This window comes from Penaeus chinensis, chromosome 3 (assembly GCF_019202785.1).
Source record: "Penaeus chinensis breed Huanghai No. 1 chromosome 3, ASM1920278v2, whole genome shotgun sequence".
NCBI classification, from domain to species: domain Eukaryota; kingdom Metazoa; phylum Arthropoda; class Malacostraca; order Decapoda; family Penaeidae; genus Penaeus; species Penaeus chinensis.
The window spans coordinates 21,532,451-21,556,600 of record NC_061821.1 but is presented as its reverse complement, the minus strand read 5'-3'; the positions used below and the strand labels follow the sequence as shown (position 1 = coordinate 21,556,600).

Sequence of the window (24,150 nt, the reverse complement as noted above, 5' to 3'; positions counted from 1 at the left end):
TATTTAATAGTTGCTGGAGGTCAAAATTTATATGTCACAATACGCTTTAAAAAGGAGATACTAAACACAAAATTTCGTAATCTCATTAAAGGATAAGTGTTATCAAGATTAAGGGAAGAGCATTCCGTGAACTCAGTTCAACTGCAGGCGTTATTGATAAGCACCATGGATCTTGAACCATGGATTAACAAGCCTGATATCAGTCTTTTGTCCTTTTTTTCTTTTCTGTAACATATAAAACCAGTATCTGTATAATATACACATAAGCATACGAAAATCGTGGAAATATGCACTTTGTGCATAATGCTGCTTATATTGCAATGCATCAATTTCAGCGCTTAATCGCTAGTTTGGCAACTCTGTCGCGTTCGATAACACAACTGTCAACATCTTATAAATACGGGGGAATGCATTTATTTAGGATATGAAGATCTCTGTTTACTTTTGCTGTAATGTATAGAGTGTTTCAGTGTAGATATAAAATTGACTAACTGTACTGACATGAGAAATTATAAGGTTCAAGAAATGGTGTTTTGTGTTGTTAAACAGACCCCTCCTGTCATACCGCATTCCATCACATACATTCCGATTCCGGTAAAATATATCAACTAAGATGCTGCGCATGCAGGACTAAACTATTTAGTACATCCTGTGATATCGGAAAGCATAAGATAGAAAAGACATTATCTGAGGTAATAACAAAAAGTTTTGTACGTCTGGCAGACCTGTCGTCCACGTTCGGATCCCCTGGCTCCGACTTCGGCCTCGTGACTCGCCCTGGCTCAGAGCAACCATGACCTCATTCCCGAGCTCATCGCGCCTCTAGACTCATCTTACACGCGGCGAGGAGGGAGGCGGGGGCGGAGAGAGAGAGAGAGAGAGAGCGTCAGCGCCGAAGGTGCGACAGGTGAAGGAGGAGAGACAGGGGGGGACTGCCCCTAAGATAGACGGACTGACAGACAGACAGCGTTCATGTCGTCTGCTACTCCATGCTAAGACAGCTGTGAGGGCGATGACTCACACTCCTCTCCTGAGTTAAAAACCTTCACCTCTAACCTCTGACCTCCTCCCCCTCACTCGCCATGGCTGGGCTGGGAGCTAAGGACATCCTGAGGAACGTGACAGCTCTGGAACAGCTGATCGAGGAAATTAACTTCCAGCGAGCCAAGGAGATGAGGCAGTGTCTCATGTCCAAGGATGGTGAGCCTCATTAAAGCTAATTAACACCCATTCTCCTTTCAGCGGCTCTTGTGACAGATTTTAATTCGATCAAGGTGTTCAGTAATGTAAATAATACTTAAGTATATTTTGTTTGGTATTTTTAGTAAGAGGTTTGGCTTTCTATGGTCTGGTATGATAATATTTCATCACATGATTTTTTTTTTTTTTTTCCTTCATTGGTACAGTATGCTCGGTGTGAAGTTTATACACGCATTCAGAAAAGGCAAATTCTGTGTGATTACATCTAAAGAATATCAAATAACTTAAGAAGAACTGGGAAAAAAATGCTATTAGACTAAATTGATAAAAAACATGAATTAGTCTGAATCCTATTTTATGTGTTTTCACCAGGAGAATGAATGATATTAGTTGATGCCATGACTCTTTCATTTAGTATCACATAATGGTATATACTTTTATTTGAATAATAGAGACAAGATAATACATGTATAGGGCTTAGGAGCATCACTGCTTAGGGAGTGTTTAGGCTGTTAGCTCCCTCCCTCACCTATCTTTCAGAAAATGAAATTTATCAGGTCAAAGTCTAGTTTTTCATGTATCTATCTGTAATTTTGTTACACTAGGAGAGATGGTTTCCTCTCCAACAAATGACATTGTTTTACTGTTATTAAGTTTTTGTCTAAAAGACACATAATCCCATTATAATGTGAAAGAACAATAGGAATATTTGATTTTCAATGGATATCTGTGACCTGCATGATTCATAATCAATTTTATCAAATTTTATAATGTTGGATTTGCTGATGCCTGAGTGCATTTCGTTTTTTTCTTTCACCGAGGACTAAACCCCTTTCAGGAAGCTTTCATTTTTTTTTTTCAACAGATTTAAAAGTTACAGAAAATCTAACCCCCTTCCCTTTTCCTCAGTCTTAGAATATATATAGTTTCTGAAACTTCTGTATATAATCTTCATGATAATTATATTAGATTTTTGTTTCACATATTACCTCATTAGTATGTGAATACTAGTGAGTTTTAGAAAGCAAATGACAGAATTTTAATGCACTTAATATTTTTTACATGAAATTCCATAAAGATGACAGAAATACTCTTGGCAGGAATATTCTTCTCCGAGCACACTTTTTTGTACAACAGAAAGCATATTATGGTGATTAATGATAAGCTATCATATGGGCTCTTAGAGGAATTGATACTCTGTTGTAGAAAATTTTTAAGGTAAATTACAAAAGTATATTGAAAGTACATTTTTCATAATTTAGTAATGATTTTATTTACCGTTAGGGAATTAAACACATGAATAGATATGTCTGTTATAATTTATTTGTGTATAGTATTTTTATTCTAATTAATGAGGATGATTCTGTACTAGTAATATAAAGTCATGAATGCGTAATGTCAGTCTGTTGACGATACCATAGGAGTGCTCACATCTTGTTTTTATCTTCCAAGATACAGGGTTCGTGATGGTGCAAGGGACCACATATTGGACAGACCTATTTGTTCGGCACTTTCTCTTCCAAACGGATCGGTCCACAGATGCTGATGACTTGTTATTTTTTATCCGAAAGAAACAGCTTAAAGGCTCTCGGTATATTCCAAAGTACCAGGTATGTACAGTGTATATTTTCATTTTATGCCTGTAGACATGTATTTAACCTCAGGAATGCTATTATGTGATCTACAGTTTATAAACTATACCAGAATTTATTATATTAAATTATATGAAATATATGTGTGTGTGTGTGTGTGTGTGTGTGTGTGTGTGTGTGTGTGTGTGTGTGTGTGTGTGTGTGTGTGTGTGTGTGTGTGTGTGTGTGTGTGTGTGTGTGCGTGTGTGTGTGTGTGTATGTATTCGTTTAGCAGATTCATTTAGCATTCAGTGTGTTTTATGAAGGGATGTGAGGTTCTGTTTTCCTGAAAATATTGTGTTTACACACATATACACACACATACACACATACACACATACACACATACACACATACACACATACACACATACACACATACACACATACACACATACACACACACACACACACACACACACACACACACACACACACACACACACACATATATTTTAACGTCCATTTACCTATATAGCCATTGTAAGAGTTGGGAAGGCTGTTTGTGTCTGCATATGTTAGTATTACTAATTTATGTTTTCATTATCATCAGACTGAGGTGGAAGTGTATAGGCGTGACAGCAGGAAACTCCCCATTGGTGATCCCGACATAGATTGGGAAGAAACTGTATACTTGAATCTCATAATACACCAATTCGACTACACCCTTACGCTAGCTGTATGTACTCGTACAAGCCCAAAGGACCTGCAGGTGCTCCGACGACACTCTCAGGCAAGTCATTAGAGAACAAACATTGTGATTTGAGTCCATGATATTGTGGTATATAGTGGTACAGGGGAATAAACTCATAAGTTTTCTTTTTCTGTATTTCATCCTTCCTCCTCACTGACTTTTATTCCTTCTGATGTGATGGTGGTTGATTTGTAACTAGATGAATACTTCTCATAATACTTGCATCACTTTGATTAACCCAATGCCAACGGGCATGGCATGTACGTACATGCCATGCCCACTGTGAGTTTACTTTATTAATTGTTTTTACACGAAGATGGCTATGCTTGTACTAAGTTACTAATGAGCCAATTATGAGTACTGCCTGCCTTGACCATTTACCCTTTTCCTTGATTTACAAAAATATTTTACTTTATCTTATTTTATTGTTACTAACATTTACAACATTATGATAATTATAATGTTTATAATAAAAATAACACCATCGATATTCATAGCACTAGTAAGAAATATGTTTTTCCTACCAATTCAAGGAAAGGTGAAATTAGGTAAGGTCACAAGGTCTACTAATTGACTTCTTTGTGGCTAAGCACTAGCAAAGCCATCTGTGTGCAAAGACATTTCACAAAAACATAAAAAAATGAGCATAGTATTTTCCCCATTTTTTATACATTTTCCCCTGTGGCGTTGGGTTAATACTGTTGTGTAGATTAATTACTTTTTATTTAAATGCATTATGAATACAGGAACAGAAAGCATTACATAATTCTTGTAATGCTTGCTTAGAGTTAACAGTATTGTTATTGTAGATTTATTACTCTGTACTTATTTACATCATGCATATGTTAACAGAAAGTGTATGCAAGTCCCAGTAGGCGCCGCATGGACACCAAGGGAGAAGTTGAGGAAATAACATACCCTAGTGTATGCTTCCACGTTGATAACTTTGATGAAGTAAATATTTTATACTTGTGGTTTGTTCCTTTGTTTGGACTGTTGATAAGTAAAATTAGGTGATAAGTACTACTAACCATATTGGTTTATTTTTGTGGTTTAGGGTTATCTGTATTTTATCTGAAGTGGTTGTTACTGGTAAATATTTGTTTTTTGTGCATATGAATAAAGGTGTTGAAACATTGCTAGATAATGTGTTATGCATAAGAATTATATGTCATATGTTTTCCTGTAGTATTTCAAATATAATTAAAAAATATATATATTTTTTTTCATTTACTAGGTATTTGCTGACATGTTAGTACGTGATGGAGAGATGGTTTGCGTTGAACTGGTTGCCTCAGATCATGCAGGAACACGTCAGGCTGTCATATTTTTAGGGTCAATCAGATACGATGCTCTGAAACGAGTGTATGATGCCCGGGTAGGTACTAGGAACCTTTGTTCTTTTTTTTTTTTTTAACATGTTGAGTGATATTGTATTGGTTTTACTTTGTGTGTATGTGTGTACACATGTGCACGCATACATGTTTATTTGTGGGTGTGGTGTGTGGGTGTGTTTGTTTGTTAGTTTGTAGTTGTGGTTGTGTATGAGAAGTTGAATATGTATTTACCCAAGAAGATTTAAGCCAAAAAAAAATTCTTACTGGAGGTGTTCTCATCCAACAACCAGGCAAGTTTGAGTAGCAAGGTGGCTCAGAGGATGATGATGGGTCTCTTTGCTGGGAACAGCAACCAACGTATAGAATTTGTGCGCATGAAGGGACCACAAGGGAAGGGCCATGCAGAAATGGCTGTGACCAAGCCAAAAGGTGAGTTGCTCTCTCTTGAAAAAGAAACCATATGTGGACAAATGTGTGTGTGTGTGTATATATGTATAGGTGTGTTTGTGTATTTTGTAATTGGTAATTAATTGATAATTATAATCTCATAGGATCAGGCGTAGAGACTCCAACCTCTGAGCCCGGTGTGAGTTTAACAGACATGTGGGATTCCGACTGGGATGACGAGCCAGAGGATAGGTTCATCTATCGGCACCAGGTAAGGAGAAGCAGCATTCAGTGTTATAGATGCATTTTAGTGGAAATTTCAGGCATTGTGCTTTTAATCATGTAGAAATTTTAAATATTGATTGGAGCTCAGAATAGTATTTTCAATTGATTCAGGTATAATGTTTAGTGAAATTTAGCCTTTTTTGTATGCTCAGAAAAATAGATGAATAAATTGTGCTTTTTGCAGTGTCATTTCCACAATAGCCTAAAGATAAGAACATGTGAATAGGAGTCTGTAATTTTTCACCATCTGTATCATATAAGTAGAAAAGAATGAGGTAGCAATGTAAGGCACAGAACCACTGATCTCTTTGTGTTATGTGGTAGCGCCGACTGAGTGACCCAAGTGCCAACTTCAACACTTTCATCAACTCTGGTTGGAAGTCTCGTTCTGAGGGAGCCAGGTCGCGCTCTGAGAACGAGGGGCTTGATATTTTTGCTGATGGCCTTTACGAAATTGAGTCAGGAGATGTGCGAGATGGTGAGTGTGCTGCATGTTTACAGGTATTATATTTCAGGAGGAAGGAAAGTGACAAGATGAGGAACGTAACTTTGTAGTTGGCTAATTTTCATTGAAAGCTTTCATATTTTTATTGTGTTTTGTGCTTAGCTTTGTTGTGCTGCATCGAGTTCAATAGATTTGACCAGAAAAAAAAGCAGAATGAGGACAAGGTTTTACGTAAGGATATAGGCAGCTGCATATGTGTAATTACCTGTAGAAGTCAGTGTTGTTTATGGGCTCTTAGTAAAATATTTTTGTTGGCTTTTAAAAGCTAAATACAGTGATACTGCATAAGTAGATCATTTAGCAGGTAAACTGATATAGTTAGTTCCACATTTAAACCTCTACTAGAATGAGTATGTGGCTTTATTTGACTGACTGTTGTAGAATGTTTAGGAAACCACAAGGAAACTGGTGTGGTGTTTCATTTGATTTCTTTAATTTTGTATTATGATTTATTTGTTTTACTTGTCTTTCATGTAGTATTTCTTTGTTCATTGCATTTATTATTCTTGTTAAAGTTTGTAAATATGAGATAGAGGATGGTACCCTGCATGAAGTGAAAATGATGTTTTGATGATTTAGGCATCACTGTGAGTATGTGAAAAAAACATACAAGAATATAAAATACTTAAGCATTACTGGGCATGCTAAGAGCAAAAAAGAAAAAAAATACTAATTTTTCAGACATGGGTACAGAAATGTTCACTCAGATTAAGAATCACAAATACTTGTAAAACAACAAAAAATTATAATTGTCAGCTAATGCAAATATATAATTAATGTGAAAGTAGGACAGTGCCTGAATTAGTTTTATGAGGAAATAAGTAAACATGCAGTAGATATAAATAGTATGATTCATGAATAAAATAAGGTTGGGGAATGGAAAATGAAAATTATTAGGTTGGGGAGTGGAAAATGAAAATTACAGATGGCAGGTGTTTCCTTAGTAAGATATATACAGGGACATGAAATCAGGAAACAGACTAGTGTTTATGAGGAACTGAAAAGACAGAAAGAGCTAGATAAATTATGTTTTTTGTTTATAGAACCTATTATAGGCTATTATTGCCAAAGTCTGAATAGGGAAATAGTGGGTGAAGATGTATTATAACTGGTGAAAACTAAATATTTAAAGATATTATTAAACAGAGAAGTGCAAATGATTCCATTGTTGTTGTTATTGACATGATAAATGTATATTGATATTAATGATACATGCTGGCTCAGTTTCATAATTTTCATTTGCTCTAGGAAGATATGGGATGTGTAATTAATCTAGTTTTTGTGAAAGGCTATCAGGATATTGCTTTATTCCTCTTCTCGCTAGATTAATTTATCACATTCTCTTTCTACTTCTATTGTTTCTTATACATTTTCTTCCAAAATGAGTATTCAACATAGGTGAATTTACTTTTTTATTGAAGATATATGAGGAGTTTGAGTGACTGAGTATGCCTTTGCATTGCATAAGATGGTAGATTTTTGGCTGCATACTGCTGAAGGATGGACCATATGCGCATATGCTAGCTCAGTCTTTTGTGCCTTTGCATGGTCACAGTGCTCATTGATGAGTGTTGAAAGCGTGCCAGAAACTGAATGCATGAATTATTTTGCGTGCATCGTTTGCTGTGTTTGTGAGCATGTGTAGATGCATGTTAATTTCCCATTGATTGAAGCAGGGAAGATGGACCCTGCATATTTTTTTCAGCTCTTTTCAAGACATAAAGGAACCAATTGTAGAGGTGATTTTGAGGTTGACATGATATACTTTTTTATCATATGAAGCAATATTTTAGACATAGAAAAGGATGAACTTTCTTCGATGACATCTTGAGACTTTAAAGGTACAGATGTAATTACGAGCAAAGGACAAAGGAAGGTGAGTGATATGTGCAGAAACAATTGGAAAGTGGTGTCACCTGAGAGATGCATTGCCAAGTGTCAAAGGCATTGTGCCAGGGGGTATAAAGAGTCAAGTGCTTATTAGCTTGCCCAATCAAAACTTCATTTTTCTATTCCTCTTTTCTCTTCCAATTCTCTTTGTCTTAAGCAGCACACTTTCCTTGTGGATGTTATAGCCTTTGCCCTTCGTTCTGTACTTGCACCTAGCCTTATGTTTGCCTGAGAAGCCAGTTACGCTATTGTTATGTTTGGAAGGTGTTCAATTGGCATTTGATTTATGTTTATTTTTTTTCTTTTTTCTTTCTAGCTGTGTGTAGTGGTAGATGTTGTTCAGTGGTAGCATGCAACACAATACGAGAAGAGGAGGAATTGCCGCAGGAAGTGCAGTGTGCCAAATGCCGCCACTTTCACGGGGACCAGACAGTGAAATCTGGCCCCACAGTAGAAGCTAGTGAAGAGGCAGCTCAGACCTCAGACACACCAGGTCCCAAGCCTGAGTGTGATTCCCCAACCCTCGAGCCGTCCTTGGGTCGTCCTCCCACCCCTCCATCACCTCATGAGGGCAGTCCACTCCTCCCGTCCTGCTCTCGGTCAGAGTCACCTAACTTAGTACACACTGAGTCCAGTATCCAGGCCATGTCTCCTGTAGAGTGTACATCAGATCCTCTCTTAAACCCTGTTGCTGACTCACCTGATGATCACAGTAAACAAACACACACAGAAATGTCTTCTAAGTCTACAAATGTACCTGATACCAATGAGAATACTGCCCTTTCTTCATCACACAAAGATTTTGTGATGATCGAGTCAGTGTCCAGAACTGATGTTAATTCAGAGGAAAGTAGTGAGACTTCTTTTATAAGCAAAGGCATTCAGGAACAAATTTCTAAAGCCAACCAGTCCTCTTCCATACATTCCTCACCTCAAGTTATTCCCAAAGTTTCACCAATGCATTCTGCAAAGCTTGGGGGCAAAAAGCCAGGTGGTGCTCAGAGAATTTTGGTTGCATCAGCTGATGCCTCACTGGAGACATCAGCTGGTGAACCAGATTCCTTAGGAAGCTTGTGTGATACTGAGATTGAGAGTGACCTAGTAGTCAATGCCAAACCTATTCCTTCCACTTCCATTATGACCGACGATCCAGATGAAATAGAAGAGGAGGAACCCCTTTTAAAAAAGCCACCTCCAGTAGGAAAAAGCCTCTCTGTCGATTCTGCTGACATGATATCTGCCGTTCCAAAAGTTGAAATTGTGGACGCAGCAACAGAATCTCTAACTGCCCTAAACCTGAGTCCTGTCAAGAGAAAGAAAAGAAGAGTCTCTGTGCCATATAGAATAACACCTGATGGCACGAAAGTTAACTTTCTCTGCGATGTCAGTATGTACCATCCACCATCTGTGTGTGTCCATTAATGCTGTAGAAAATAGTTTAGTGTCAGACCCAGGAACTAATAGATGTAGATTAGTTGAGTTAGTATTTCATCTTTTTTGTTCAGCTGTTTATTCATTTATTTATTTGTATATATTTATGTTTACTCTTATTCTGAGTTGGCTTTATCTGCTTGCTTGAAACTCTAATATCATAATGCAATCTGCTTGAATCACTCTCTAACTATCAAATATCATTAACTATTATCACATTTTCTAGGTTTAAGGATCCTGTTTCTGAGAGAATTATTATCATTTGAAATGTTAATTTATGGTTACACCAATACTAACAACAACAACTACATTTTCCTATTATGTACCTTTCCGTATCATTCATTGCCTGTTTTTATTATTGTTATTATTATTATTGTTTCTTAGACCCAGCTGTTCTCCACCTTAACGAGAACAGGCATGTTAGTGCTGTAGAAATGCCTCTCACTAGCACTGGACGGTGTGTGTGTATGTGTCTGGAGGTGTCAAAGGAAAGACAGGTGCACCTCCTTTGTGTCCAGAATTACTCCTCTTATAGTATTCTGTTGTTTGTGTAACTTTTTTTTAGGTGATTGACGTAAACTTAGTTTGATTATCGTTCAGTTAATTATTATTATTATTATTTATTTATTTTTATAACTACTAACCTTTTAAAACTTAGTGTATTTCAATGATACATGATGTAGTGTGGACTATTCTGAACCATGAAAGTTTGAGCTATGCCAAGGAGAAATTATGAATTGCAAAAATTTTAATTTATATTTTAAGTATGGAGATAGTGTCTTCTGTGCTTGACTTTTTTTTCCCTTATAAAGATGAAATTTTAAAAACAATATTTTTTTTTTGTGTTTAGTCCCAGCCATGCAAAAAGAGTAAATGGATTCAATTTACTTATTCTTTGCATAGCTACATTTCCACCATGCATAATATAACCTCTTGGTTCTGAAGGATCTTTTAGCATCAAACACCAAAGTTTAGTAATACTTTCCTCATTTTCCCCCTGTAATGTAATGGTTCTTTCTTTTTTTCCATTCTAAATGCAGTTGTTCTTCATTTCTCTCCTCTACGTGTAATGGTTCTGTAATTACCCTTTTTAATCCATCCTTAACCTTGATTTAGTTAGCTTTTTAACTCTCATTTCTGATATGTATTTGTTAATGATGATGATTTTTCTAGTATAATTAGTCCCCAAGTTAAATGACCAATATCTCAGACCATCACATACTGCCACACATTTCATGATTAAAAAGACTTAGAAATAGCTCTCTAGTATAAACAGACTTAACATTTTATAAACTAAACTTTCCTTGTCAAATCAAAGCAGAGTAGAACAAATTATTTCAAAGTAGCTTAAATAAAGTGGACCTGTTCTTTCCTTCTATCTATGCTAAATGGTCCAGCCATGTGCAAAGTCCCTTTATTAAATAACCAAACTAAATAAGTGTTTTCTAGTTTGCACTTAGCAGAGGTATCTCTATTTGATTTAATGTAATGGACCCTAATCTCTCCTTAACCAAAATTATCATCACCAAATCTAATCAAACAAAGCTTTTCTGAGGCCAAACTTTACTCAACCTAACCAAACAGTTTATTCAAAGTTAACCAGATCTAAAATGAATACTGTGTACCTTTACATTTGGTGGATAGGAATTTATGAATGTAAAATAACAGGTACACTACTGAATTTGCAGCTCCCTTAGTACCCAGACCATTCCAGATTATGTTTTGCCACTCACAGAGCAAAATCATTCAGTATTACTACTATGTTCTCCTAATTATACATCTCTCATATATATATATATATGTATGTATGTATGTATGTATGTATGTATATATGTATACATGTATACATGTATACATGTATACATGTATACATGTATACATGTATACATGTATACATGTATACATGTATACATGTATACATGTATACATGTATACATGTATACATGTATACATGTATATATGTATGTATATGTATATGTATGTATATATGTATTTATTTGTATATGTATATGTATATATATATATATCCCACATAAGCTAAATAAGCATTGATGGAGTTGCACCACCATATCTTACATTATTTTGAAGCTGAAGCAAAAATCTGAAATTGTTAGCAGCTGTGACTAAGGATATACACACAATCTATATATATATGCTTGTAATAAGCATTAAACTCAGTCACTGGATATAAGCCAAACAATCTTGAATAAATTCATGTATTCTTTTGTAAATAGTTCAACACTTGGGTAGTGATCACCATTTTAGTGTTATTAAAACTCTTTCAAGCTATGGTATTATCAGTGGGGAAAACGAGAAATTTGTATATAGCAAAACTACATAGAGGCATTTTTTAAGCCTGCCACGAATTTTCTCTGTGGTACAAAGTTCCATTTAAAAATTTTGCCAACACTTACAGAACTGGATGATGGAGCCTATAACCCACTATGGACAACCAAGGGCTTCACACAAACTTTCCATTTCTGGAAGGAATCCCGCAGAGCCCAGTCAGTTCCTCTCAATGCGTATCTTACTTACGTAACATTACCCTGGTTCACTATCATTACAGGTAAGATTGTGATTTGAGGATTTGTTGTTATTATTTAGAAATGAATTAGTGTTTGAAGATATAACTTGAGTTTATAGTTTATTCAGCCTCATGAGTATGTTTTTGTAATTGGCTCTGAAGTCAACTACTTGCAAATAAGTTGTCACAATTGAAGTATTAACAATAGGATTGAAATATCTATTTGATATAGAACTCATAGATTGTGTCTTTCAGATATTCTTGACCATCGAACTGGCCCTATCCTTACTTTCTAGCACGTATAGAGGTCCATCTTCATCTGAGTCATATATAGTTTATATGAGAAATATCTGACGTGAAATAAAAACCTGTGCGTATCATTTGATTTTCTTCAGCTGTACTAGTTAATGGAAGTAAAGTTCATTTACTTTGTAATTTAGATTTTCTTTTTTTCTTGACAAAAGGAATATCAGGCTCAGGTTATTCATCTCAGAAACAATCTTTTACATATATTGTAAGATTGCCTTGCCATAAGCCTCCATATTGTCAGCTAAGAATGGTCACAATTTGGGCTCTTGATAAGTTAAATGCTTTTGCCATAAGGAGAGGAGAAAAAGAAGCAGATATTGTCACCAGTATTTCTCATAAAAACCTCAGTTGGAAATTAAAAAGCAAATGAACTCAAACAAAATGGAAAAGTGTTTTTGTATGATTCCATGTTATTAGTTTTATATGATGTTTTTTGGAAGGGTTATTAACTCGAAATCTCCAGTATTTTACATGTAAATTTTAAGATTTATGTTATTTTGGCAGCTCTGTGCTATATTTAAAACTGTGATTAATTTTTTATGCTTGTGTGGAAAAATGTGATCTTTAAGAGGCTGACGAAAGCAATATATGTTCTTTATTTTGTACAGAGAAAGTTTAATTTTTTGTAAGAGAAGTAAAGGTGTGGAGAGGTATGTAGTACCAAAATATTGCATCACATGTAAAAGGAAAACTTATTAGAAGATTTGAAATAAACAGAAGTGCATAGATGTAGCAGCAGAATAAGTGTGTTGAACAGAAATAGCTAAACTCTGTGTATTGAAAAATGGTCTTGAAATGTAACAATGTTTGATGCCATCTGTAGATTTTTAATCCAATAGAAGACAAAAGCAGGGAATGAAACAAAGTGATATTTAAGTTAAGGGAAAACTCCTTGCTTATCTGCATTTTGTGATGCATTTGAGAATGGCTGCCAGTAAACCCCTGCATGCACCTCTAACATTTAGGAACCATTTCGGGCATTACCATGATGCTAATCTATTTCCCATAAAACCAAAGTCGATTCAGAATCTGATTCTGTGCTCATGTTCTAGTCAGTGGTAAGCTTTCCTTTGCCTTGTCTATTTCAAGTTCTTTACCTTATGATAGATTGTAGACATTCACGTAGTCTGTGATTTTTTTTTTTAAGGTTAAGTTAGGTTAGGTTTTTATTCTTTCAGATCTCAGAAGTTTTTATTTTTTTAGGTTTCCCCTTTCACATTTTCTTTTTTTACTGTTTTAATTTATATAATGTAAAGTTAGGAAGGCTAGATGTTTTCAGAGACAAGATTGGTATTAGTGTAGAGGACCTCCCTTCTGCTATAGAAGTCTTTTTTTTTTATGTGAATATTATTTTTTGGGATTGAGATTCGTAAGTTATCTTGTTTGTAGTTTTGTTATCGGGAAACCAACAGTTAACGTCCGAATGTCATCTATTTTGTGATCATCCCAAACTTGAATAATATATATACAGTATGTAAAAGATGTGCCATAATCTTAGGTGTCGTTTTGTCTAATGCAACAGAATAGGAAAAAATGCAGGTTTCTCCTTATCTTTTTTTATTATTATTATTTTTCATATAAATTTTTTTTTTCTTTTTCTTCTTCTTCCTCTTCTTCTTATTTAAGGTGCTGGTTATTTTGAACCAGACACACTAGCTAAATGTGTACAATGTATCTGCCAATGAGGGACCTCCTTTTTTCTAGAACTTTACATGTGTGGCTGGATATCCATCTAACTTTTTTCCTCAGATGAACCTCTCTCTCACACTTTGTATTTCATTTTATATATTTCTCGAGGAAATAACAAAACAAAAAAAAATGTAAAGCGAAAATAATATTTTAAAATCTCACTGGCTTCCTTTTGAAGTCATGAGAGGTGTCTTTCCTCCATCACAGTAAGATGTTGAATTTTCTGTGCTGTGGGTGGAATAGTTTTCAGATAGGTGTTGAAAGTATTGTTCTTCAAAGATCTTGGTATGAAAATTAAATAAAATTAAAAAAACTCTACTAAAGCAGATACTCAGTAATAAGTGCATTATGGAAGAATATTTTTTATAGGTACGTTAAGATATGACCCGCCTTTTAAAAGGTTTCATGACTTGTGTTTCTATATCTGCCACTAGGTCTCATTATTATAGACAGTAAATTCTATAGGAAAAAAGAGATAATGATATGAAAGACATTAGGACATGGCCTTACTCATAATCAGTTCTTTATTGGGCTCACTTCCATACACCTAGCATGATCAGATTTTTCTTTCCAAAAGAAATGTCACAGATACTGCAGAGATTTAGTACTTTCCCCCCTTTATTTTGTGTTTTGCACTGTTTTTAGCATTACTAGTGTTTTTTTTTTTTTTTTTTTTTTTTTTTTTTTTTTTTTTTTTTTTTTTTTTTTTTTACTATTATTATTCCTATTTCTTTGTTTCTTGAAGACGATAATGTGTAAGAAAAGTCTGATCATGTTGAAAGTGTTAGCTTCCTTATTATTCCACTTATCACAAAGAGTGTATACTACTGATAAAGCTGTGAATTAAATAGAGTTATTTAAGATATTAAATGTTAAAGGTGTTTGAGATATAGAAAAAAAACAAAACTTCAAATGGAATATTTATTTGTATTCTGACAAAAGCTACAGATAGGTGTAGACAACCATATTTTCTTGTTTTATTATATTTCTATTCCATGTCAGGGAGTGGTAATGAGAATTTAGGCAATTTTGCTGCAGTATCTTCAGCACCTGATGACCTTCGAAGTACCTTGACCCAACACCTATGTAGCACAATGTCTTTTTATACAATTTTTATGCCCTGGGACACTGGTCAGTGCTGAAGGTAAACCTGTCTGCTGTTATATAATGTGGGGAATAAAGAACTTCAGATATAATTTTTAAGAATTTAGCGAGAGTTCAAACAAATGTCATGTCTTGAACAGTTGACATATTAAGCATGATTGTGCTGAACAAACAAGATACAAGATACAAAAAGCTCAAGCTGTGAGTAAGAGTCTGAGCTCAAGATGTAAATACCTCAACCAAAAAAATAAAATAAAATAAGATATGAGAACAGTTATACCCATTTTAATTTTGTTTTGTAATTTTTCAACTGTAGAAATGTAGAAGAAACCTGACTTGCAACAACACTGAACCTTTCACCTCTCATGACAATCTCTGTTTGTGACAGAGTACTTGGCAGTTACCTGATGCTTGCAGGTGTTTTAACTTCTTTTAGAAACAAATGAACATTACCTGTAAAATCTGATGTATTGTGAAGCTTAGCACTATGAAATGAAATACTTCTCTGAGAAGCAGACTTGTAGACTGTGGGCACATGATTCTGCCTTGGTGTCTTCTTCAAGTGAAGTGATTTTTCTGGATGTTTTTGAATGATAAAAGATTTCATTCATTTTTCCTATATCTCTGTGATTTTTAGTTTAATTTTTTTTTTTTTTCTATCTCTCTCTCTCTACTTCGTCTTTTTTACAGATGTGAGGCAGAGCCTAGTTGCAAGAGGGTTTAAGATTATCACCCCCAAAGCCTTATATTGACATTCTGATACTTGCATATGATTTTCCCTTAATATGCAGCTAAGAACTATACATATTTGGTAATCCTCCAGAGCTACAATGCAAAATTTCTTGCTACCTTTTGCATAAAGGAAACATCAAAGTGCCATATGTAGAGATGGAATGCCTGCTGTACATCTTCCATACCTACTATGGTATTTATTGCCAAACTGCCAAAAGTATATAATACATATGATTTATTCAGAATTATGATTACTGTAAATTATCAGTCTTGATGGTGAATGTATTATTTTACATTATTGCTGTATATCCAGTGTGATGTTCTTACTCTGTGTAAATAAACAAAATTTAATTTTGAATGTTGGTTTATGATCAAAATCTCACAAAGGGTTACTTATATCTTGCATTCATTTGTAATCTTAAAAATAGGAACAGTTTTAATTCTCATTATATTCTCTGATGGTACTTGTTCCTCTGCTGTGTGGATGTGGTTTATGCAGGGCAGCTTTAATGGTACAGTTGATAAGACTACTCAGTTTGAGTTTTACTCAGATAGCAGTTGTGTATTATCTGTTTGTGCTGTTGATATTATTGAATTTTATGTTCATTTGTTCTGTGAATATCATTAGGAGTATCATTCCAATAATGTCATAAACCTGATATTATTATTAATACCATGTTCATTAGCATTATATTCATGGTCTCCATGAGTATTATCATAATACTGTGTTAGTGTTTTTTATTATTATTGTTAATTTATTTTTATGATGATGATGATGATAATGATTAAGATCCTTTTATTATCATTACCCATATTATTATCCATTATAGTTTCTTTTTGTTCTGTTTTTCTTGTCAGTAATAGATTTGTTAAGTATCATAATTGTGATCAGTCATTAATGATCATTAATAAATATTTTATTTGTTAGTTTCATCATTATTTATCGTCATGGTATGTGTTTATTTATTCCTTTTTAATGCTATTATAATTATTATAATCCTTATTGATCATTGTTACTGATGTGTTACAGGAAAGAGAGTAGTCCAGAGTCAACAGTTCAGGAACTTTTACCAAACTGGTAAAATTGGTTCCCAATATTAATTCCTCAATTGAGATTCCCTTGCTACTCTATGCCCCAGAAGTATTTTAATTTGAGGAATTGATATTGCAAAATGTACACATTTTAGTTACTCTTTTTATTTTTTCCTATGTAACGTAATTACCCAGAACATCTATAAAACAAAGAATTATTTGCTCCTCATTTATTTTTGTTTAGCTTAGGTTAATTCTGTTATGCCTCAGACATATAGTTTAGTCCTGCATATGCAGTCTTTACATTTTCCAGATAGCTTACTTACAGCTTGGTACTGATTTGTCAACTGTGATAAGCAGCTTGGATTAAAGAGTGGTTGGAGCATTTTTTTCTCTTTTTATTATTATACCTATACCTATGTTAAAAAAAAAAAAAAAAAAAAATAGGCACCTGAATGATTCGTAATTGATAGCAAAAGTTTAAAAAAATAATTACTAAAATGAAAAAGTAACACCATGCAGACTGTGAGCATTTACTGTGTTTAAGAAGGCGAGTTTTCATTTTTTTAAATTATATAGTATAAATAATAAAAAAATATGGAATTGCAAAATTAAGATAAGGCTTGTATGCCACAGTACTCAATTAGTTAATTATTCCTTACCCACTTTTTTTCTACATCTTGATCATGAAAAGGTTTACATCTTGATACTTTGATACAGCAGTTATAATAAAAGAAACGCTGTAATAAAACCAATTGATTCTCTCATGAATGACAGCATACATAATACATTAAACAGTCTATTGGAATACTGCTCAACTTAATATTGTTTGAATCAACACTTATTGCCTATGAGTCCTGTATACAATAAAAGTTTGTGAAACTTCTGAAGAAGTGTTTCTGAAGATAAGCAATCAATGAAAGTACCTTTTTACTTTATTTTTAGAATATATTCACTTATCACAAATTGTGTACACACTGTCCTATTCAAAATTTCCTTTGTAAAATATAGAAAAAAATTCCAGAATTTAGTAATACCCCCCATACACTGAGATAGTGGTTTTCAAACATGGGTTAATTTACCCTCATTAGAACAAAATTTTGCCTATGGAAATTTCAGGAATTTTGTGAAAATTGTTATAACATTTAAACAGTCCTTAACTTTATTTATTAAAATGAATGGACAAAAAACTTAAATAATTAACTGCTTAAAGAAAAGTACTCCAGACCTGGTAGGCTTCAAATAGGGGTAAAACTAGAAATGAGAACCACTACATTAAGATTTTTTAAGTATGAACTTTACAATTAGTCAAGGTGGACATTGCAGGCACAATGCCCTATTCAAACATGCCTCGGTTTACATATGAATTAATTTAAGAAAATTAGAATGATGGCTGATAAACCGATTATTTAAAATTATTGAGATGGAATGAAGTAGGTTCTACCTGCAAAATTCTTCATTTTCCATATTGACAGTCTTCTATTGAAGACCATCACATTCACTATTTACATGTTATATGGGTTTTTCTTATCATTTATGAAAGGAAAATATTTTTTCTCATCAAAACCATCTTAAAGTAAAAGGATCATGAAAAACAAAGCTCTGGAAAAGTTGTTATATTACATATTTTGTACAGTTTCTTTAATTACTTTTTATTTACATTTCCCCCAAAGAAAAATCTTAGAAATATCTCCCAAGTCAATTTATATTCATATTAACCAGTTCTAATGATAATTATTTATATACATTATATTTCTCAGCCAAAATTAATTAAATACTGTAAATTATTTACAATTAATCCTCAAGTGCATGGCAAATTTCAAACAAGTCTCCATGTGGCTTACATTACAGCCCAGTGGAGCAATCCTCTCACCAGCTCACTTTGTTCAAACAAAACCTAAAAGTTGGGAGCCATTCACATATACAAAACCATGAAAAATTGCTATTCAGTATTTTAACTTGACAGAGTAATTGCTCTACTACCATTTAAAAGATGATGTGGTTTGAACAACTATATTTTCAATGCCTCCACTAGACCCCAAGTGAGCAACACAAAAACTCACTTTACATGCTTACAAGGATTAATTTCATATACATGTCTCACATAAGGATGTAAAATAAAATAAAAAAAATAGACAAATAAATGTAATAAGTAAACCCTTGGCCTACATCATGTTTTACAATTCAAACCAGCTGATAATAAAATTGAACTTTATCTCCACTTTTTATCTCGACTTTTTTCTTATGTAGATCTATACAACCTCAGGTCTATGATGCATGCTAAATGCATTATATTTTATGTTTTGGAATATGTAACATAGAACACTGAGAGAGCACATTCTTAAATCACTTTAAATATTACAACATTCTGTACTTGGCTGAGCCATGTCTCATTCCAAATATGAATGGTTCTTAAGGGTTAAATAATCAAATAATGCTGTGATGAATTCCAAAGGCTGAATTTTGTTTGTATATGGCCCACATAAAATATTTGATACAATGTTTAAAAGTGCAAATAATACAAATAGTCCAAGTACACAAAGGGATATATATGCTTACTGGTTGACATTTCTTGTCTAGCAGAAAAACTTGCATTAACTTTTTAATTTGGAACTGAACAACATCTTGTTTTTCTTTAAAAGACTATCTGAAGCATATATGAAATTGTACCTATATACAGAAATATAAGTACATTTAAATAATAATAATATATATATATAAATATATATATATATATATATATATATATATATATATATATATATATACACACATACACATAATATACATATGGGAAGACCTTAAATCTGATCAAATAAATTTTCCTGTCAAATGATACTGGATTACTACTATTTTTTTCTAGCACACAAGAAGTTTCTTTCTTGACAGGTAATGTCATCTACAGTAAAATAAAAATACTGATTTATAATAAATTAAACATTTATGTATTCACTGCACAACAAAGATAATAATCAGCAAGCAGATCATCTAGAAATATACAGGAAAATATACAAGAAAAAAGTCTCTTCAACTACTAGCATAACCATTAAATCATATCTTTATTCATCAACTTTGTGTTGTGAATTCCAGAGCTTTGTATAGTGCCCATCAAGCGCCAAGAGCTGCTGATGCGTACCACGCTCCTGAAGCCTGCCCTCAGCCAACACAAGGATTTCATCCGAATCCATAACGGTTGATAAGCGATGAGCAATGCAGATTGAAGTTCTTCCCTTGGTTGCATGGCGCAGAGCTTCCATTATACTCTAAAAGAAAAGATAGGTATTGTTAAATTAATTAATAATCATTTGCCTGCAGAATTAACCCCCAAAATCAATTAAACTATAGCTCAGAATCACACTAAAGAGTGTTTAAAATTGAGGCAATCACTAAATGTGTCTTACTTGTTCTGTAATGGAGTCTAGTGAAGAAGTTGCTTCATCGAAAACTAGTATCGGAGCGTTCTTCAGGATGGCTCGTGCAATGGCAACCCTCTGCTTCTCCCCACCTGAAAGTTTCAGGCCACGTTCACCAACCTGTGAATCAAATTGAAGTGAATAAAAGAGTAAAATGGAGAAGGAAGTGGAGCAGATAGAGATGATGGTAGGTGAACTACAATTGAATGGATGAAAGGGGAGAGGAGGAAGAAGAGAAAAATGAAGAAAAGAACAAAGAGGGAGTAGTGATCCCACAGCACTCTTTCTTCAATTTATATCATATAATTCAGCTAATCCATTTAGGACCTGGCATCTTTGCATATGGCCACTGATACCCCAATTAAAAGCCTTACTTGAGTGTTATAGCCATTGGGCCAGCTCTGAATTGATTGGTGGATATCAGCAAGTTGAGCTACTTCTTCTACTTTACTGGGATCTGCAGACAGGTCACCATAGTGGAGATTGTAAGCTATAGTGTCATGGAATAGCACACAATCCTGTAACAGAAAAAGTGCATGTTAATAACAAGCCTAAAACAATCAAATGTTCCAGTATTTATTTTATGGAACAATAACAGCCAACATTATGGCTGTAACTCATATCTTTAAAAATTTAAATTTTTGTGTTTAAAAAAAAAAAAAGGAATAATATATTGTAGAATCTCTAAATATATATCCAAAATCCTGTTAACCCTTGATGACAGGTGAAGAAAACTAAAAAAAAACTCAACGCTCTGAAGATCAATGGCAACGCGCTGACTTTGAGCACGGGAGTTCGGTACATCAAGCCGAATCACCAGCCCGTAGTGCTATGGCACGCCACCGCAGCATACAGCTGCACACCACAGATCAAGCAGTTTGTTTTGACGCCTCATGGCGTGACCCACCAGAAAGGGGTTAAATAAAATCAACAAACATCAACAATAATAATAATGAATTCTTAAAATTAACATTCAAACAATTGGAAGGCAAGAAAAATTATCACATACTTGTGGAACCACAGCAATGCTCTTCCTCAGGCTGTCCAGGTCTACTGAATTAATATCTTGTCCATTTATTGTAATGGTCCCAGTCTTGGGCTCATAAAAGCGGTACAACAGACGGATGACTGTTGATTTTCTGAAGAGAGAAGCAAACACACACATCAGGTTATTCATAAATATTCAATGTTATCATACCATAACTATACCTTATCACCAACTTCATGAGAATATACAATCAAACAATTTCAAACAAACAGGTCTTTATGGGATTTATTACACCAGTATTACAACAACAACAACAACAACAAAAAGGGACCTTACCCTGAACCTGAACCACCAACAATAGCAACTTTCTTCCCAGCGGGCACTGTAAAGGTAAGGTCATTCAGGATGGGGTAATTTTCATTGTACTCAAAACACACATTGTTGAAAGTAATGTCTGCATTCTGAGGAGTCACTTGTAGAGGTATACAGTCTGGGGCATTCTGTAATAGATGAAAACAAAAAGTTTAGTTTTGTTCTGTGTATATATAAAATAGTGATAATGAAATAAATTAATATTATAATTCTTATTTCCTTTCCAAAATTAAAGATCACATATAATCAACATGACAAATATACACATGTGTGTGTATATGTATATATATGAATATATCAAACAAATAGAGATACTAAAATAGTGAACAGTACCATTATAGCAGCTGGCTGTTTCATCAACGTGAACATTGTTTGCATGTCAATAAGTGCTTGACGAACTTCACGGTAAACAGACCCCAAGAAGTTGAGCGGCAGGGACAGTTGGAATAACAATCCATTGACCATCACTAGATCACCCACAGTCAAATTACCTACATGAAGTGTGAAAAAGTTATTTTAATAGTATGCTTACATCACAACTACCAAGAAATAAAAGGAAAAAAAAACACAAAAAAACACATAGCACCAAACCTTACCATTAAGAATTTCTTTTGTTGCCAGAACCATCATAGCTGATAAAGCAACACTGAATATTGCATTCTGACCCCAGTTGAGCAAGGCCAGTGATGTTGCTGTCTTCAGAGATGCCCCTTCATATTTTTTCAAATATTTGTCATATTCCTTGGCTTCATGCTCTTCATTATTGAAATACTGTAAAAAGAAAAGAAAAGAAAAGAAACAAAAAAAACAGTCTTAAATTCATTGTTAACCAGACATATCATGCACAATTTCTATGTTGAAGAGTCACTATGCAGTTACACACATGAAATAAGTATAAATGAATAAAAGTCTAATAGCCATTCCTGCATTGCCAATATTCTTCTACAGAAACAAGCTTGCCAGATTACACAAACCTTCACAGTTTCATAGTTGATGAGTGAATCAATGGCTCTGTTCCCTGCCGCATTTTCAGCTTTGTTCATATCCACCCTAAACTGAGTACGCCACTGTGTAATACCCAGAGTGAAGGCTGCATAGGCCATAATTGAGGCCACAGTTACACCTGCAAATTCCCAACCGCATTTGTATGCCTGTAGACAAATTTTACAAATATTTTTATCAGAACATGTTTGTTTGCTTTAGTGTTATTATCATCTTTCTTTAAACATCAATCCTTCATTATCTGAACATAAAAACAAACCTTATCAATCACTTACCAATATACCTGCCACCAAGCTAACTTCAAATATTGTTGGCACAATATTGAAAACAAGTGCCGACATGACAAAATTTATTCCCCGGCTCCCCCGATCAATGGCTTTGGAGAGTGCTCCTGTTTGCCGATTCAGGTGGAAATTCAAGTCAAGGCTGTGAAGGTGAAGGAAGACGTTGCTAGCAATCTTTCGGATTGAGTTTTGTGCCACCTTGGCAAACACTGCATTGCGTAGTTCATTAAACCCAGCTGCTCCAGTGCGGGCAATTCCATCTGTTGAGGTACTGTATTATCAATTACTTTATGTTTAACATTTTTCAAACAATACTGATTATCATATTTGAAAACAATTTGGTTTTCTGACACAGATATTTCATTCTAAGGAATTCTAGTCTGTGAATCCTGACATTCTGAATTCAGATAAATAATATAGTCTCCCTATTGTTCACTCTTCTAAAACAGAGAACATATAAATATCTCAGATTATAAAGAAAAGAAGTCTCACATCCTATCATCAGCGATACAGCTGTAGCAGCAACAGCTGAGGCAGGTTCAGCTACTGTCAACAGGTTGCCAGTGTGTTCATTAAGGTAGTTTATGCCATCCTTAAAGATGAATGGGACTTGTACATTTAGAAGCTTAGCACCAATAAGTAGGCTGAGTGCTGTGAGTACCCTCCCCTTAACTGCAATATTGCCCTGTTGAGAGGAAGAACTAGGTTAAATCTTTGGCAAATAAAATGTAGTCTTTTTTTTTGTATTTGCACAATAATTATGATTATAAGGTTCCTGATTCTTTCTTCTTTTTAATAATACATGGTGTTAATGGCTATGAATGCAAAAGATAATAATGAAAAATATGGAGAGAAATAACGAGTGAGACAATATATAGTTTGAAATTCAAAGGAAAGAAAATAAAGAAAAACATACAAGAACAGAAGTCATGAAAGGTAGACTGAGACACCTGAAGTCCCTATTAATAAAGGCTATATCAATCCATCAATGCATATCTGTCCATAAATCATAACACCTTACTCTTCACTCATACTTTCGGCCAGACGTATGAAGCCAGGGCCCCAAGCATCTCTCTCCCCGTGACCTCCTTCGCTGAGACTCCCACATATTCCCGGGAGAGCGCACTGGCCCCCGGATGGAAGCAGTTTCGCACCCCTAGTCTCTTGTGGGTCTTCCATACTTGTACCTTCGATGTGAGTGGCCCTGTTGCACCTGCCCAGTGGGAACTTAGTGCGACCTGTAGAGACAAAAGACATCAGTAATCAGTATTTCAATGTAGCGGTTGATCATGTCAACTTTCTTTTTCTAGAAAATAAATGTGGAAGACAAAGGTAATATTTT

At 34.3% G+C, this 24,150-nt stretch overlaps 2 protein-coding genes across 3 annotated transcripts in view; one reads left to right on the top strand and one right to left on the bottom strand.

Annotated features, from left to right (window-relative positions):
- Positions 1-750: 750 nt before the first annotated feature.
- On the top strand, positions 751-17,136 carry LOC125043947. Of its 2 annotated transcripts, none has more exons than XM_047640354.1 (11): positions 751-1,200; positions 2,659-2,810; positions 3,384-3,563; positions 4,377-4,478; positions 4,762-4,902; positions 5,152-5,290; positions 5,413-5,519; positions 5,858-6,011; positions 8,245-9,315; positions 11,776-11,925; positions 12,139-17,136. In XM_047640354.1, exons 1-11 carry the CDS (start codon positions 1,083-1,085, stop codon positions 12,177-12,179), a joined length of 2,355 nt encoding a protein of 784 aa, XP_047496310.1. In that variant the 5' UTR covers positions 751-1,082; the 3' UTR covers positions 12,180-17,136. The 2 variants fall into 2 exon arrangements, with proteins under 2 accessions (XP_047496310.1, XP_047496302.1); XM_047640346.1 differs by having other exon boundaries at positions 2,653-2,810.
- A 1,214-nt stretch (positions 17,137-18,350) lies between these two features.
- The window catches only part of LOC125043959 (iron-sulfur clusters transporter ABCB7, mitochondrial-like), a 19,380-nt gene continuing 13,580 nt past the window's right edge, over positions 18,351-24,150 (bottom strand). Inside the window, exons 2-12 of the mRNA XM_047640366.1 lie at positions 23,843-24,046; positions 23,301-23,493; positions 22,800-23,068; positions 22,497-22,673; positions 22,119-22,293; positions 21,856-22,013; positions 21,487-21,650; positions 21,172-21,301; positions 20,537-20,680; positions 20,151-20,282; positions 18,351-20,012 (exon numbers count right to left, since the gene is read on the bottom strand). Of these exons, the coding sequence (XP_047496322.1) occupies positions 19,809-20,012; positions 20,151-20,282; positions 20,537-20,680; positions 21,172-21,301; positions 21,487-21,650; positions 21,856-22,013; positions 22,119-22,293; positions 22,497-22,673; positions 22,800-23,068; positions 23,301-23,493; positions 23,843-24,046 (1,950 nt within the window). The 3' untranslated portion in view covers positions 18,351-19,808. The remainder of the gene's footprint in view (positions 20,013-20,150; positions 20,283-20,536; positions 20,681-21,171; positions 21,302-21,486; positions 21,651-21,855; positions 22,014-22,118; positions 22,294-22,496; positions 22,674-22,799; positions 23,069-23,300; positions 23,494-23,842; positions 24,047-24,150) is intronic.